General features: G+C 35.9%; 1 protein-coding gene across 1 annotated transcript in view; it reads right to left on the bottom strand.

The window, feature by feature from the left end:
- Positions 1-16,769, bottom strand: part of FIG4 (FIG4 phosphoinositide 5-phosphatase) — a 60,713-nt gene that overhangs the window by 10,481 nt on the left and 33,463 nt on the right. Inside the window, exons 16-21 of the mRNA XM_027747852.2 lie at positions 14,139-14,277; positions 11,338-11,396; positions 10,597-10,744; positions 9,710-9,793; positions 7,219-7,414; positions 3,554-3,636 (exon numbers count right to left, since the gene is read on the bottom strand). Coding sequence (XP_027603653.1) covers positions 3,554-3,636; positions 7,219-7,414; positions 9,710-9,793; positions 10,597-10,744; positions 11,338-11,396; positions 14,139-14,277 — 709 coding nt within the window. The remainder of the gene's footprint in view (positions 1-3,553; positions 3,637-7,218; positions 7,415-9,709; positions 9,794-10,596; positions 10,745-11,337; positions 11,397-14,138; positions 14,278-16,769) is intronic.

Raw genomic sequence — 16,769 nt, 5'->3', positions numbered from 1 at the left:
AAAGTCACCGATCATGACGTACCTCTCTGGTGAACAAGAGGGATTTTTAAAAGTTCACAGTGGATGCACGTGTGAACTCCAAACCTCCTTTGAAAACAGACCTGCTTATCAATTGGTATCATCTAGTATGTCATAAGATAGAAGCAGGCCTTCCTGAAGAAATAGATAGCCCTCTACAGTCAACTTCCTATGTCTTTTTCAAAACAATCATTTAGATGAAATCAGGAAAAGAGGTAAAGTCTCTCAAGTTTCAGATTTAAGTCAGTCCTCTGCCAAATTCAATCCAGTTTATTCATCTGAAATGTTGTAAGTCCAGATCACTTATTTACAAGCACAACCTTCTGGGACAATTCCCTCATCTTCAAATATTTGCTGGAAGACATTGCAAATACTGTCATGGCTTTTTTTCTTGGCAATGAAGTGGAGCAAAGTTTTTTAAAAAAGTAGTTTATCACTGATCTTAGTCATTCAGCCTAAAAGGAAAAGTCAGAGAGTTTCAAATATATGTATATGTAGTTATCTTGCACTCAATTTGTTCACTCTCCAACACATCTGTGTGACGGAAAAAAGAAGTAAATGTTAGTTGTGATCTAATACTTTAATTTTCTGAGGCAAAGGGTTTTTCTTAGTAGTTGGCTTCCATTTAGCTTAAAAAGTCTCACTGGTCTATTTCAGGAATATTTACTACATTTTAACAAGCAGCAACTACCAGCGTAAAACCAACTGCATGAAAGAGTGTACAGAAGTCAAATGAGCAATACATTTCTAAACAACTTACTGCAGCTTTGCTTTCTGCTCCATTCAGATTCTATACCGTAGAAACAAGAGCCTCAGAAACACGCAACATCACTTTGGATGTTGAAGGAATAAATATTTACATTTCTAAATAAGAGAATTATAAGTGGAAATCAAGATAATTAAGACCTAGTGCAGGAGTTTGCTATTGAAACCAGCTTAAAAAGCAAAAACCAAAGGCAAACTACTGGCATAAGTATTTTAATTAATTGCTTTAGATTATTCATTATTTTGAAACAAACAAGACCTAAATGTACACAAGCAAGTTACCAGGTATCAGTAAGGTACCATGCACAGTTGATCTGCAGCATACATCTTCAAATTATTTTAGGGACCTCCTGTCCCTTCCAACCTCAACAAATCTGTGCTTCTGTGATTTCTGTTTTGAAGAGAATTAAGTTATCTCAGCCATCAGTGAAAACAGGCTGAATAGATTCAAATTACTTTTAATTTGCATTTGCAAATAGGCTTATACTATAGATCAGTTGATGTAAAGTAACTTAACCTGAAGTACTTTAAATCTGCAAGACCTTAATATTAATAAAGAAAAAAAATATGTAACATGGCCAAGGATATCATGTAAAGTCAGGATCCCACATCTCCATTTCCCTTATTACAATAACAGAAAAAAACTCGATGTGATAACTGTAATCATACTGTGAGAGAAATTGCTGCTATTCTCAAGTGATGTACAGTTTGGGAAGTATAGATTTTACTGACATCCTTTATTACATAAATCAGCACATCAGACCAGAAATAGCACAATGTCTTGTTAGCTAAAAGAGGTAAGGAATTTGTAATTGTTTTATTTTTAAAACCTGCATTGCTTGAAGGAAATTAAATAAATGCAAGCTTTTTTTTTTTTGGTCTTAAAAAAATATGAATAGGGAGCTTCAAAGCCCCCATGGGGTTTATAGTGTTATGATTACAATAGACTGAATGCTAGTCCAGCCTGAAAAATTATAAAATGGGAAGTAGCTGCAATTCTGGATGTTATTACAGTCGTTCATCTACACAGAGACTCAAGAGTAGACACCAGCTTCCACTGTGCCATTTGCAGAACCACAATAATTATCAGCTATATCAAAGGAAAATTGGCAAATTGGCACTCATTTTCTAGTGGTTAAAATAAAAAACTAAAGTTAGAGGCATAGGTGAAGTTAAAAATTTTAGAGATAATGAGAAACATCCTCTTCAGCCCTACTCAAGTGTTCTATCTTCAAATGATTCACGATTTAGGAAATAGGTTGAAATGGGAATTTCAAAGAACTAAAGACTGCAAGAGAAGTAGCTACACCTAAAGAAAAATTAACACAAAAAGACTTTTACATAAAAAGAAAAAAATATTTCAGTGGATTAACGAACTAAGTCAGGATGAAACATCACATATCACCAAATCAGAAGACAGCATAGTGAATTAAAATTCCCCTCAAAAATTGAAAATGTTTCAAATACAATAAGTATTACACATTAGAAAATAAACAGAAGTGCACATAAGGCCATTTCAACGTTTCACAAGTATTCACTTCAACATATGTACAGTGTTTTTCCGAGATGATGTGTAGGTTTCTTATATCTCTTTTCTCAAACATCATTAATTCTACATTCTAAGCAGGTGTTTGAAACATTAGTTTAATAAGCAAATGTCATTGATTTGCCCTCCTGATGTCTTGCATAAGCAACTGCTCTCTTGACAACAGTGTTACAAGACTTTAGGAACTAAGAGGGTGTTCAATTTGTATCTAAATTTCTCCAACTGATCTCCAGTACTTAATTCTCATTATTCTGACTAGTTTTTGAAGAAAAACACTGCAGTTCAGGAATGAATCTCCTCCGCCAGGGAATAGAGTAAATGACTTTTTGGCTCAGCTCTAGTTCATCCGTAACTTATATTATTCTAGTTCACTTTTGGTTCGAGTTAAAAAAAAAATCAAAATGTTCAAATTAATTTTCCGGTTTAAGAAAAAACGAAAATTTGAACCAGTTTCTTTTTGGTCTTAGTATTATTCTGTGATATTGAGGAGAGTATTTGAGAGCAACAGTGTAACTACACAGTTTTTAACAAGAGCAACATGTAGCCAGTGCTCTGTATGAGGTTATGGCAATTCAGAAACAGCATTCCTGATACAATGCCTTTTGTTGGCGAAGCATATCAATCTGCTGATTGCTCTTGGGGAGCAGATAGTTCATGGCTCCTGCAGGAATGGTGACAACTGTTTTCTAGAGGAGAACAGTCCAAGTTACTTCAAACTCAGAAGACCAAGATGTTTCAAGAAAAAAAGCTGAATATTATTCAGAAAAGTAATTTTCCTTCAAAAGTCACAGATTATTTCCTTCCAAAAGTCACACAACTATTTAAATTTGAGTAAAAGGTAACAGTAACACATCTCTATGAATAAGGCATTATGTTAAAAAAAGGAAAACTTCTATTGTTTTGTATGCATTTTTACAGAATTTGCTATTTCACTTATGACTGATTTGAATTAGTGTAATTCAACATTTGAAAAATGCAAAACCCACAGACTACAAAGCTTACAATCATGGGACCACACCTATGGAATTTATTTAACTTCTACTGAAATCAGAGTTGACATGGACATCCGAAAACAGTTTGATTTTAAAAAGAGAATAGTATATATATCCAAATATCTCTGAAATTTATAAGTTACATAAGTTTGATCAAAGGCAGCACTTTGAAAAACTGCATTTAACTACCTCAAATTATTTTTTACTGATTACCACTGGAAATTTATCTCACCTGGCATATATTGCGAGATCATCTTCTGAAGGAATATCTGAAAGATTGACTCCATACACATCTTTTGTTGATTGCACTACATTCTGGAACATAAGAAGAAAGATTCAAACTGAGAATACCATAACAACATCCAAAGAACTTTGGTTTTAAGCACAGAACTCTTTCTAAACTTAAAAATAATTTCAAAAGCACACAAAACCAAATAAGTTTCTTATATAAATATTAATCTTAGCTGCTGTGTATTTTTATATTAAAACCATTATTCAACACAGAAAGAATTCTTTAAAGATAACATCAGATAAAACAACATATTTGGAGAATAAATTATATTCCTAGAATGTAATGATGTAGTTATTAAATTATGTTCTGTGTTGAAACTTAATATAGAATAAATCATATTCGTTCAGAACATGCTCCCACATTTGCTTTCACAGTTCCTGCTGTCAATTCTGAAATAATTACAAACCTCAGGTTGAACAAAACTATTTTTATTTAACACATTACGCAATCATGTCAGTCAACTATAACAAGGAACCAACGCACCTTCAATACTGCACTTTGTCTAAGGCTTCAGTGCTAAACTGAGGGGGTTTACTGACAAGACACAAATGTCTGCAAGTCAACTATAAAGACAGTTTTCTTTTAGTTCGAAAAGATCCAAAGTCAAAGAACTCCAGAAAGATATGGGCTGACCAGAGGTATAAAAGTGTTTTTTTAATAACTTCTCAGAGACGTGGATAGGAACTAGCTATTTGGGTTCCCCAAATAACAAGGAATAGCATGAATTAACAATGCAAATTGTGACTAAAATTCAGTGCATGAAAAGGTGCTAATAAATTGGAATATATTTCTTCATATGCATTACTAAAAAAATCAAAATAACTCACTGAATTGAAAGCCATTGACATTCGATAATATTTTAAATCATACTTTGTGTTTACATACATTTTTCATTTAAGCATCTTAGAAATCTAAAAAAGTTACCTTAGGTATGAGTGTTGAAGTGTGTTCAAAACAGAGGGGAAAAAATGACATGAGATAAATTGTGCAATACTAGGAATCAAGAGTAAAATTTAAGCTTGGATTTCTGTTTAAAAAAAATCTATAAATCTGATTTGCTGGACAACAGGTACTCTACTATTCAGAGATAATGGAAAACTTTCAGATAAAATATCTGGCATAAACAGAAAAATGTACTTGTATTGGCTTAATCCAAATTTTCCAAAATGAATACCACATAAATTCACAGTTATTTTATTGAAATTGCTTCGTTATGATTAGGAAGAAGGCGCTGTTGAACAGAAGGCTGAAAATCTACTATCTGAGAACACAAATCCTAGGCTAAGGACTGAATAGAATGAAAATCTGTATGGTGGCAGAAAAAAAACCAAAACAAAACCAACAGATTTATTGTCTGTTGCCTATCAGGCACTACATTTTATATTGACTAAGATCATAAATACTCAATTTTCATAGAATCATAGAATCGATTGGGTTGGAAAAGACCTCTGAGATCATCGAGTCCAACCCCTGGTCCAAATCCAGTCCATTTACTAGATCATGGCACTCAGTGCCACGTCCAATCTGCGTTTAAAAATCTCCAGGGACGGTGAATGCACCACCTCTCTGGGCAGCCCATTCCAATGCCTGATTACTCTCTCTGTAAAGAATTTTCTCCTGATATCCAACTTAAATCTCCCTTGGCGGAGCTTAAGCCCGTGCCCCCTTGTCCTATTGCTGAGTGCCTGAGAGAAGAGACCAACCCCCACCTGGCTAGAACTTCCCTTCAGGTAGTTATAGATGGTGATGAGGTCACCTCTGAGCCTCCTCTTCTCCAGGCTAAACAACCCCAGCTCCCTCAGCCTCTCCCTGTAGGACTTATGCTCCAGTCCCTTCACCAGCCTTGTTGCTCTTCTCTGGACCCGCTCCAGCACCTCAATATCCTTTCTGAACTGAGGGGCCCAGAACTGAACACAATACTCAAGGTGTGGCCTCACCAACGCAGAGTACAGGGGAAGGATCACTTCCCTGGTCCTGCTGGTCACACTATTTTTGATAGAGGACAAGATCCCATTGGCCCTCTTGGCCACCTGGGCACACTGCTGGCTCATGTTGAGCTTCCTGTCAATTAGTACCCCCAGGTCCCTTTCTGCCTGGCTGCTCTCCATCCACTCTGTGCCCAGCCTGTAGCGCTGCAGGGGGTTGTTGTGGCCAAAGTGCAGGACCCGGCACTTGGCCTTGTTGAACTTCATTCCATTAGAGTCAGCCCAACTCTCCAGTCTATCCAGATCCCTCTGCAGAGCCCTCCTGCCTTCCAGCAGGTCGACACTCCCTCCCAATTTGGTGTCATCAGCAAATTTGCTGATGATGGACTCAATCCCCTCATCTAAATCATCAATAAAGATATTAAACAGGACTGGACCCAACACAGACCCCTGGGGAACACCACTGGTGACCGGCCGCCAGCTGGATGCAGCTCCATTCACCAACACTCTCTGGGCCCGACCCTCCAGCCAGCTCCTAATCCAGGAGAGGGTACACTTGTCCAAGCCATGGGCTACCAGCTTTTCCAGGAGTAAGTGGTAACATGTACAAGCACAACACTCTAATCATTTAAATTAGTTGTGACTAAAAAAAAAAAAATCAACCCTCCTCTCAGACAATGTAAGTATTTTCCAAATTTCTGTAGTCTCCATTAACATATCCTTTTGTTAAGACAGTTTCAGTGGTATAAGAAAGAATTTGAAGAATGATTACACGAATTAATAAAATAGGTATTCCCATAATACTTCATACAACTCAATATTTTCATTAAATTAGTACCCAAGGGATTCCAAGAATGTGGAGTTACATTATCAAAAAAAGATTAATAGCCCACAGCTGAGAATACACATTCTTTCCATTTGACTGTGTTTCTGCAATTTATTTCACTATTTTATTCACTGCTAATATCTTCAACTTGAGTAGGAGTAATATCATAGGACCAATGAGATAACATTATCATGAGTTAGTTTAATTTTTTTTAAATGTCAGACCATATAATTATGAAACAGTAATTTAAAAGTGTTCACATAAATCTGGTTGAAATTTATACAGATTGATCATTAATTTACAGTTACGTTGACCTGAGCAAGTGGCATCATCCAAAAGGAATTGCTTTGTAATTCAAAGATGTGGTGCTCAGATCTCAGGTCCATACTACAAGTCTTTCAGGGTATTTGCTCCAGATTAGCTCCCATGGACTAAATGTTGATTGGGTAGGTAGATCAAGTACATTCCTGAAGAAAAGGAATCCTATTTGCATGCTCCAAGACCATCTGGATGTGTGCCAGAGAATGGTAAGTAACAATAATCAGAAGTATACTATTGCTCTGAATTAACACAGATGTATTTTATGCTTTAAGTAATGACCTGAATACCTTTCAAATACCGTAGATTTCTTTTCTTTTAGTGCTATTTTCTTTCGTGTTTCACTAATACACAACAAGAAGAACAGAGAAGGTTTATAAGCAGCTGTGTAATATCTACACACAAAAATTACCTTGGAGACCTTTTTCACTAAATGCCTCAGAGCTTTACTTTTGACTGTTCTATAATGTTTACTGTTTTTTTCCCTAAGGAAATGTGAATTTTAAGCCTTCTTGCCTATCACAGTAATTTCTTACCTCTGTGATTTTTGTATTGTCTCCTGTATCAGTCACCTTTACCGGAGTTGAACGTTGAGAAACAGCACCCTCATCTTCTTTATCTGTCCCAGAATCATCTTCAGAACTACTTGAGACTGCTTCCTCACTTGGGGGTGGAGGAGCACTAGCAGCTGTTTTGCGCTGCAGCACGGTTTCTTCTCTATTATTTTTGTTCCTATTAGGAAAGGCAGTGCGTATGTGTGAAATCAGCAAGACACTAACAATGAATACTTTAAATTCCTAATCTTGGTTACAGTCTTTCTGGGGAAATAAATTCTATCCTCTGGAATAAGTTGTTGCTCATCTTTTGAAATCCCCAATTGATTTCTTTTCTTCAATTTCTTTCTATTCTGGGTCATTTAAAGAGAGTCCAAAGGATTATGTCAGCTTTTCTCCACCAATCCTCTGATTCGTTACTAAAATCCCTCCCCCCAACTGAATAAATAAAAAGGAATAAAAATTAATTGAGACATAATATCTTCGGTTTTGATCCAGGAATATCCATAATATCCACTCCAGTAGCTTTCTTAATCTTGGTCCCAAATCCTAATGATAATGTCACTTTTTTCCTTTCTTTTCCATACCTCTCCCCTCAATTTATTTCTTTAATCAGTAACATTTCTTTATGCAGTATTTCTCACTCCAGAAATTCCAGTCAATATAAAAGGTGCCTTATTTGTACGAAGACTTCAAGAGGCAAGTTTAATTTCTGACTAAGCAGAACCTGACATTTTGTTAGATTGAAGTTTACAGAAAGTTATGAAGACATAAGCATTCTTTTTGGAGAAAATTAAGGTTATCTTCCCTACTTTTCTAACTGAGGTGAAGGTCACAAGAAAAGCAGTCCTTTCTGAAAGCTGAAAGCTGAGGAACGGAGCAAGTAGCCAAACACTGGTAACAGTGTTCATAGAATCACAGAATCACAGAATATGCCAAGTTGGAAGGGATCCATCAGGATCATCAAGTCCAATTCCTGGCCCTGTGCAGGACACCCGAAGAGTCACACCATGTGCCTGAGAGCGTTATTCAAACACTTCTTGAATTTAGACAGGCTTGGTGCTGTGACACTACCCTGGGGAGCCTGTTCTAGTGCCACCCAGTGTTATCCCCACCCCACTCCCAGCACGTATTCAGAAGAGGCCAAGACCTAATTGTCCTAGGGACCAGAACACTTACGGACAAGAAGAGATAAACAAACCCTTCAGAAATGTCATAGATCAAAAAATGATGACAAATGTGCAAGGCAAAGGTACCACCTCTACCAAAGGTTAAATACGGGTAAGGCAGAAGAGTGAAGCCACCTTTTACCCTACTATACAGCCAATGCAGAGCAAGCTTTATGAGTAATACCAGGGAGTCCTGGAATGTGCCTTTAATTGAGAGGATTCTCTGTGTCGTAACAATCCCTAAAAATCACAGCAGAGAGATTAAGGCAAAGTGCCTGATAAAAAGGTAAAATAGTCAAGTATTTAATGTAATATCTGAAGACAAATTAGTCCAAAATCTGACATTATACCAAAGCGGAAGAATAAAGCTTCTCCTCAAAGTACCCATAAACTCACAATTCTTAGCAGAGATAAACTGTACAACAATTGAATAGTCTTCCTGTTTATTCCCAGGGAACATTGGTAGCATGAAATTAGGTTCTACTAATGATAAGCATAGTCTACTTTCAACATTTGTTGGCAATAAGATCAGAGCACAACATGAGACAGTCAAATGTCCTAGTGTTCAACCGAACAGCAAGTTTCCAGAGGAACTTATAATGTTATGACTGCACAGGGATAGTCATTACTGACAAAAGGTTTCCTTCATATCAGGTACCAAAGATAGAAGGAATTCAGGAAGAGTCCACATAGCCCTTGTGTGATACAGCAGATCAAACACAGCAATGGAATAAACAGAGTAACAAAGCAAGTCCAGGATGCAAAAGCAGCTAAATGAAGCATTCATTTGTCCCAAAAACTGCTGCTGAATTGTTTCATATAATTTTATCTGTAAATATTTTAATAACCCTTTTAATAAAAAAACTATACTGAAATTGGCATTTATTGCTGTTTCAGGATATGTTCTATTTATGAAAAAATTATAATTCCTAAAGACAAGAAGAATATGCACATTCCTGTCATCTCCAATAGAGAATGAAGTTGCCACCAATATGAAGTGATGATCAAATTTTAATAACTTCTGTATATTATAAATAAAAATTTTCTCATGAACTTCACTTACAAGAATATGAGAAAACAGAAAATATTAAACAAGTCTGAATTAAGAATTCCTAGTGTCAAATAAAAATATCAAATTAGACCTGATTTTCAAAGTGTACAATTACACACTGGTGTATAACACCAATGAATTATTTCCCATGTAACACAGAATGTGCTACACAGAGACACACATAGAGTTTATATATTTTCTTTAAAATTTCCTTACTATTAAATCAAAACAAAATTTCCCATTTCACACTTACCCTAACACGGATTTTCCAGTTTCATCAGGTTTACGAACAGTAAATGGACTGGGATCAATTCCCACATTCTTAGGCATAAAATCTCTGCCAAAATAGTAAGGCAAAACTGTTCATGAGTAAAGTTCAACACATAAAATTTTTAAGTTTTCTGGAAGAACAACCTCTAACATCTATCTTTGATTTAAAAAACATCCTTATAAAAAGAGATATCAAGTTCTAACTTCATCTTTGCAAGTTACGTATATTAGGTATTTAAAAAGCTTTCAGTTGCATTATTTAGTCCCATAAAACAGCTGCAAATATCACCACTTGCCAAAGATGCTAAAACAATGTGCTTCATTCTTGTGCTGAAGAAGCCCTGTAACTCAGGGCTTCATATATTGTTTTCAAAATGCTGCCAGCACTCAAATAGGGTCAAAAAGGTACATGAAACATAATCTCCCTAGAAGTCTTTAGCTAAAGCATGATTCAGATTATTCTCAGAATATCCAGCTGATTGCTGACAACAAAAAACCCCAAAAATATCTGGCCACCTGTGAGAACCAGATGAACTGAAGAAAACGACTGTAAAATGAGAGCAGAACAACTAGAAAACAATTGTGTTGAAGGTAGGGTCTGTGATCAGAGTCCACAGAGAAAAGTTAATTTGTCAGCCTTCAAGTGCTCAAACATCAGACACTCCATAATGGAAAATAATTGGAAATTTAAGCACTATTTTAACAGACTTTTTTTAGAGTAACATTTCCATGTAGTACTGTGCCTTAGTTTCGAGAACTTTGTTAAATTTGAAGTTACACATATTTAACCAAAAAAATCAAATGCATGTTTAATTCACACCAAATCAACTTCTAGTCAAGGATTTAGAGCCACAAAACATCCTAATATACCGTGTAGAATTGGTCATTGCCAAGCAGAAGGTCTCATCAAAACTGCTCAACTCATATGGCCTAAAAAACTCATTGTGGATATCAATTTCTTCTTCATATTTGTGGAACTTCTTCACTGTCAACTTGCGTCTGTTTTCAGCACATGTCACTGGCGAGAAAAAAAATAATATTTTTATTAACAATTACTGACTCCTGCAAAAATCTAAAGAAGCCTGCTCACCTAGCCACCCTACCAGGCATTTTTTTCTACAGTCATATACCTCCTGAGACAAGAAAATATGACATGAAGAAGATGCATTGCATATCTTCAATAAATATACATTATCAACAATCATAATTTGATTTCCCTTCATGATGACAGTTCCTAATAAAAGATGTTTCACAGTACCCCAGAGAACTAAGACATACTAGCTCTACCATGTCATCTGCAACAGGAATGTAACCACCAGCATAGACTATAAATATATGTTAGTATGGAAGCAAAAAGAAAAAAAGAATCAAGTGTGCCCTGGCTCATAAACAGACGGAGGTCAAGTTTTAACCAATTAGGTAGCTCTTGCAATCTGCAGTTGGAAAATCATGTCTCATTAGGAGGAAAAGATAAAAAAGTATTTAGCAATCATTATTTGGAAAGTTTTGGGTTTTTTCAGATTTGGGATCCAATACAGTTAAAAATCATTAGTAACTAAAATTTCTTTTTCAAGATACTCTTGCAAGGCAAGGAGAAAATACAGTTCCCACCTTCATCAAAAGGAAGAGGTAAATGCTTTAGCACACCTGAGGTCCACCAGTAAGTATAGCTACAGGAAAAACAGAAAGATGGTTGATACAGAAGATTTAATCTTGTATCCAGTCTAAACATTTGCACATAACATTTACCCATCCATACAGTGTCACTTCAGCAAATGCAGCTTTAAAATTCAAGCATGAAAGAAAGTAAAGAATTATCCTTGGATGGAGGATTTCAACAGGCCCTTATTTGATTACTTTGCTCTCAGGTTAGGAAATTTAAACACATGAAGTTCTGTACAGGTATGGAGGGAAGAGTAGTTTTGTTCCATTAAAAAAATACATATCAGGTGCCTACCCCTACAGTACTGAAAATTAAAGTCTTAGTACATATAGAAGGTATTTATGTATTTCTTTTGTTCTGGTCTTTGGGGAGGGGGAAAAGAGGCATTTCCTCCCACTTGTTATTCAGATCCTAAAATTTAGAAAAAGTGTATGAAGAAATGAAGGTCAATGATAATAAAATCAGATGATGGTCAAAACACCTGATTTCTACACATAGAAATACATTTTGATGTAACAGCTGTCCTACATCTGAGAACTGTATGTTGGCATATCTAACAGCAAAATTCAAGCCCTGCTGGAAGCTTATACAGGATTTCTGTAAAACAACAAAGGAAGTCAAGGAACATTCATAAAATAAAGCATGTTTTATCTCTCATTCATGTTTACACATTTTTATTATCTCTTCTCAAATATACTTTAATTTCTTCTATAAATTATTCTGTTAGATTCTTCTATTTCATTATATGGAATGAAAAGACAATTGTCTTCACTGATTTTTATTTCAAATATGCATGCATTCACAATACTGTGAAGGCTGTAGTCAGAGTATTAATGTGGTTATCTCCTACTCATGTCAATGTAGCCATCTGGATCAAACACAATGGATATATTCCCATACCCAGAGATAGACTTGTAAGTGAGATTAAGCAGACAGTAAGAACAGGCAGGGAAACACACTTCAGTTCCAAGAACTGTGTGTGTTCTAGACAGAAAGGAATGGTCCTGCCTCTCCTCCAAGTCCTGTATCAGGCCATGCTAAGCAAGCTATTTTCTCTGGTACCTTCAGAAGCTACGCAGACATACCCGGTTCTGCTGCCCGCATAAATGATAAGTAACACGGCAACACAAAGTCTCCTTTTCGATATTCAGTGTGCTCTCACGTGAGTCACAAATTATATAAAAGTAATATATGAAGCTCATTATTAAATCTCTTCTTTTTAATGGAGAGGTAAATACAATACAGAAAAAGCACAGAAAAAGAAGTTTCAATGACAGGAAACATCATCTTCCTTCTCTTTCTATACCCTTGATATCATTATGAGTTTTCATTATTACTTTTGCTGCTGTGCCCAAGGAATCCAAAACAGAGACTGCACATACAAGCAGGAAGAAGTTACATGAAGTACATGTCCAATAGTTTAGTAGAAACAAAATATTACTTGGAAGAGTTTTTTTCGCCTATTTATTTCACCTAGTTATTACACGGAGGTATCATTTTGTTCATAGGAGGAAACATCTTTGTTTTATACTGTAACTGCTCAGAAGAAATTCTGCCAGAGTGAAAGGTAAAACTAATTAACAAGTAACCAAAGAGTCTCAATAATTTTTTTTAATATTCATTTGAGAACAGTATCTGTGACAAATAAGAGACAGTTGTTTAACAGAGAACAGATGAAAGGGAGACCAGAACATTCTCACATTTGCTATGTATCAACAGAAATAATTTTTGACACACAATAATGTTCAGAACCAGTGGGCAAGAAAATTAATATTGCATGTTTCATGTATGCCTGAAATAGCACTTGGTTGTACGGCTCATATGAGCTATCATCAAGAGAAGCCTCAGGAGCCAATACAAAAGGACTGAAATTTAGGAACAGCCACATCATATGCCAGCTGCCGTGACGGGTTAATGGAATAAGCAGCCAACAGGGATTGATCGCACTGTTTAAACACTTGCAATTTTCCCCAGACAAAAATCTAAATGCAGATATTCAGATCAGCTCTTTGTAATAAGGAGCTTTAAGACTCATGGTATGAACAAAGATAAAACTGTCAAAATTCCTAAGAGATTATTTAGTTGAAAGTCTAGTGCTGTCCTTTTTGTTCAAATGGATTTTTCTTAATGCACAGTATTTATAATCCTCAACAAAATAATTTCACATTGTGAAGCACTCAAACTACTTTAAAATTTTTATACTTTATTACTTCCGTGTATTACCATGCAACTACAGTGGAATGCAAATAAAGAAAAGTAGTCTTCAAAACAGGCTAGACATGGCTGAAAGGAAGGTAGAAAATCATGGGTTTCTTGGTATGCACAGCTGCAAACTAAGTGCAGTACACAGGAAAATAAACAAATGTTATCCTTATCACCTAATCTCAAATTCAACAATTAATAAATCTGAAAATCAAGAACGCACCTGAATATTGCTTAATGAAAGTGTAGTAACTGTACTTCAGTAAATTAGTGAAGCATTTTGCACTACAGGATAGAAATTCATATGAAATTAAACTTCTTTTTCCAGTGCAATAGCAAAAGAACACATTAAAGAAGATCCTTCAAAACACTAACATTCAACATTTTTTTGTAATCTCTTGAAGGTTTTTTCTAAGATATTGTAAAAACTTAAAAAACAGTAAGCAAGTTTTTGACAGGCTGACTAAATTACTTGATTAACAACAGATGTCTTTTAAAATTTATTAGAGCAATATCAAACAAAACAAAAAACAGAACAGCAAAATACCTTTGCCTGGTCTGTGATGGACTGAGGGTGTTCTTGTGATGCAAATAAAAATCAGTGGGAAGTTCCCAGAGATGTGGTTTTCCTTCTGAAGGCTTGAATACTCCCAGAAAGAGATTGATAGAATCTTGCCTGTCAGCATCTGTTAGACAAGAGGTACAATTAACACCAGGAACATTGCAGAGCTCAAGCCCATTCAGACATTGGTCCTCAGAGTGTGTATACACTCTGTGTATACAGAGAAGCCCCTGTGACCTCTGGGTTTCAAGCAACATAAATGGAATCTCATTTAGACCAGACTTTCTGCCACACTGCAGTGCATGTGGGGCTGGTGGCAGCACTGCCTCCTTCCTTGGCTTCTCTCCCAGGAGCCAAGGTTTTGCAGAAGTAAGACCTCACGCTGCAGCTCCATCTCCCACCTCTGTATATTAGTGTATGCATGAAGCATGTGCATGTATTTATGCATGTTTCAGGAAATCTGACACATTGTGCTGAACTTACTGCAGCCTAAATAACTGAAGAATGATTTGATGAAATTAAATGGTATCCATACAATACAAGTTTACAACAAAACACAGAAATTATGAATTCTTTGGGGTTTTCTAGCCAAAACATAGTCAGTAAAATGATTAAAATTCACAAATACCTTTTAGTAATTTGGACTTTTTTCCTGTTGGTTTAAATTATTAATTTCTCTTGTCATATTTTGAGCACCACCAAATAAAATAAGGCAGGTGCTAAAATCCAGTAGCACGTACCACTGTAGATGAAGCATGGTAAGAAATGTCATTCATTTATTTCTTTGAAATCCCTCTTCCTGCCTACCCGCAGGCATTAGAGTCAAATGAGGGCTCAGGGATGGTGAACTGTATAAAGACAACTTTGCAAGCAGAGTCATAGGGGCAGAAGAAGGCTTGCACTCAAAGGATCTTCAGGTATGGGGGAACATGTGGAGAACTGTGCTCTGTTTGTGCATGTGGAAAGCTCTTCACTCTTATTTGCACGTCAGTAATCATCAGACAAGGAATAGTTCAGACTAGTTCAATAGATAGGGTTACTCCTTCAGTTTTCTCCACATTTCAAAAAGAGTACTATGAGAGTTGAGTGTTCCTTTACCAATACACTCCATCAAAACCATAAAGTCTCAGTACACCAGAAAGCAGTTAAAAAAATAGGCAGAGTACACAAAACAGTGGTGTGACAGAAGAAAGTTGATTCCTGGCTACCACCCAGGTTTCAGTCAATACCTCTTTCTCCTCAGAATTCAAACATCTCTTCCCTCTGTGCAACAAAAAGCACTTTTTACAAACATAAAAGCAGCTGACAAATTAAGTGCTGTGTAGAAATGTGATGACAACAGGATTATAAACATGATGTAAGAGGGTAAGACATCAGGAAAAGGGAAAGAAAGGGGAACCTCCTGATGTTGCTTAGCTTTCTTCACTATTTAGAGGACCGTTCAGCTGGATTTGGGCCTTTTATTCCTTTTCTATCCACTCATATTCCCTCCAGATACATTTATTGTCTCCAGAGCACTGTTCCAAGAAGACACTTATTTTTCTTTCTTTATTGCTCCTCACCTTCCCATTTTTCTTAAGAGGATCAACTTACAAACACAAACTCTTCTACACAGTAATACTCAAAAGCATATGTAGGTCCTTATAGTTTGCAGGCCGTATTGTTTCTGCAAAACACTGTCACAATTTAACCAAGACATAAGGAGAGAATGAGGAAGGCCAAGAATACAGTAAGAAAGCTGTGCAGAAAGAAAACTCAGTAAAAAGGTCTGAACCCCCCCCAACCAAAACAACCTTGTTGAGAATACTAAGAATTAAAAAGAAAGTAAATGTCACAAGCAGTAAAGTGTATTTTTCTTCCTGATAAGATATTTAGTGTGTGGCTTAAAGAAAGTGCTGAACAAACCCTTAAGAAAGCTCTCTAAGTGTAGAAACTGGAGGAGCCTTAAAGACAAAATTAATTAACAGGAGCAAACAGGTCAACACTCGTGGTAATTTCTGAAAGCTAAAAGGATAGATGAGCCTCCTTTGTTCATTTTACTGTTTCATCTGCCAGGAGCAGAAGGTATACTGAAATTGTTAACTAAATAATTGTAAAATAATTAGACTGAAACAAGGTAATACAGTTCACAAACCATCTCACTAGTTATATGACAGATGCTAAAATGAAATAAATCTAAATGAAATCTGTTGTGTGAAAACCAGGTTGAATTTAAACTCATACCAATTGAATTAATTAATTCATTGTCTGAAATGGTGTATAGCAGCAGTTCATTAAAGCAATCTTACCTTTCTTTCATAGCAAAAAATGACTGCTGTTAAATGTTACATTGCTGAAGGACTCAAACTCTCCTCTGCATTTAATGTTTCAATTATGGAGTTGTGTTTTAAACTTAACAGAATTACAGGACAACGTCTTTCTACCATCTTACTTCTCAACTTATAATTTAAAAGTAGGTAAAACCCCATAATATTAAAGATTCTTTGTGCATAAGTCTTCAAACTGGCACAAACGTATGTGTGATAGTTAACTTGAAAGGTCATAATCCTCCCACTGCATTACATTAATGGTTGAAAAATTTAATTACTTAATTTTGAACAGAAATAGTGAAAGCTT

Source organism: Pipra filicauda, unplaced genomic scaffold, assembly GCF_003945595.2.
Source record: "Pipra filicauda isolate LSUMZ 115617 unplaced genomic scaffold, ASM394559v2 scaffold176_size3548034_pilon, whole genome shotgun sequence".
Classification (NCBI taxonomy): domain Eukaryota; kingdom Metazoa; phylum Chordata; class Aves; order Passeriformes; family Pipridae; genus Pipra; species Pipra filicauda.
This window is presented reverse-complemented; position numbering and strand designations above follow the sequence as displayed.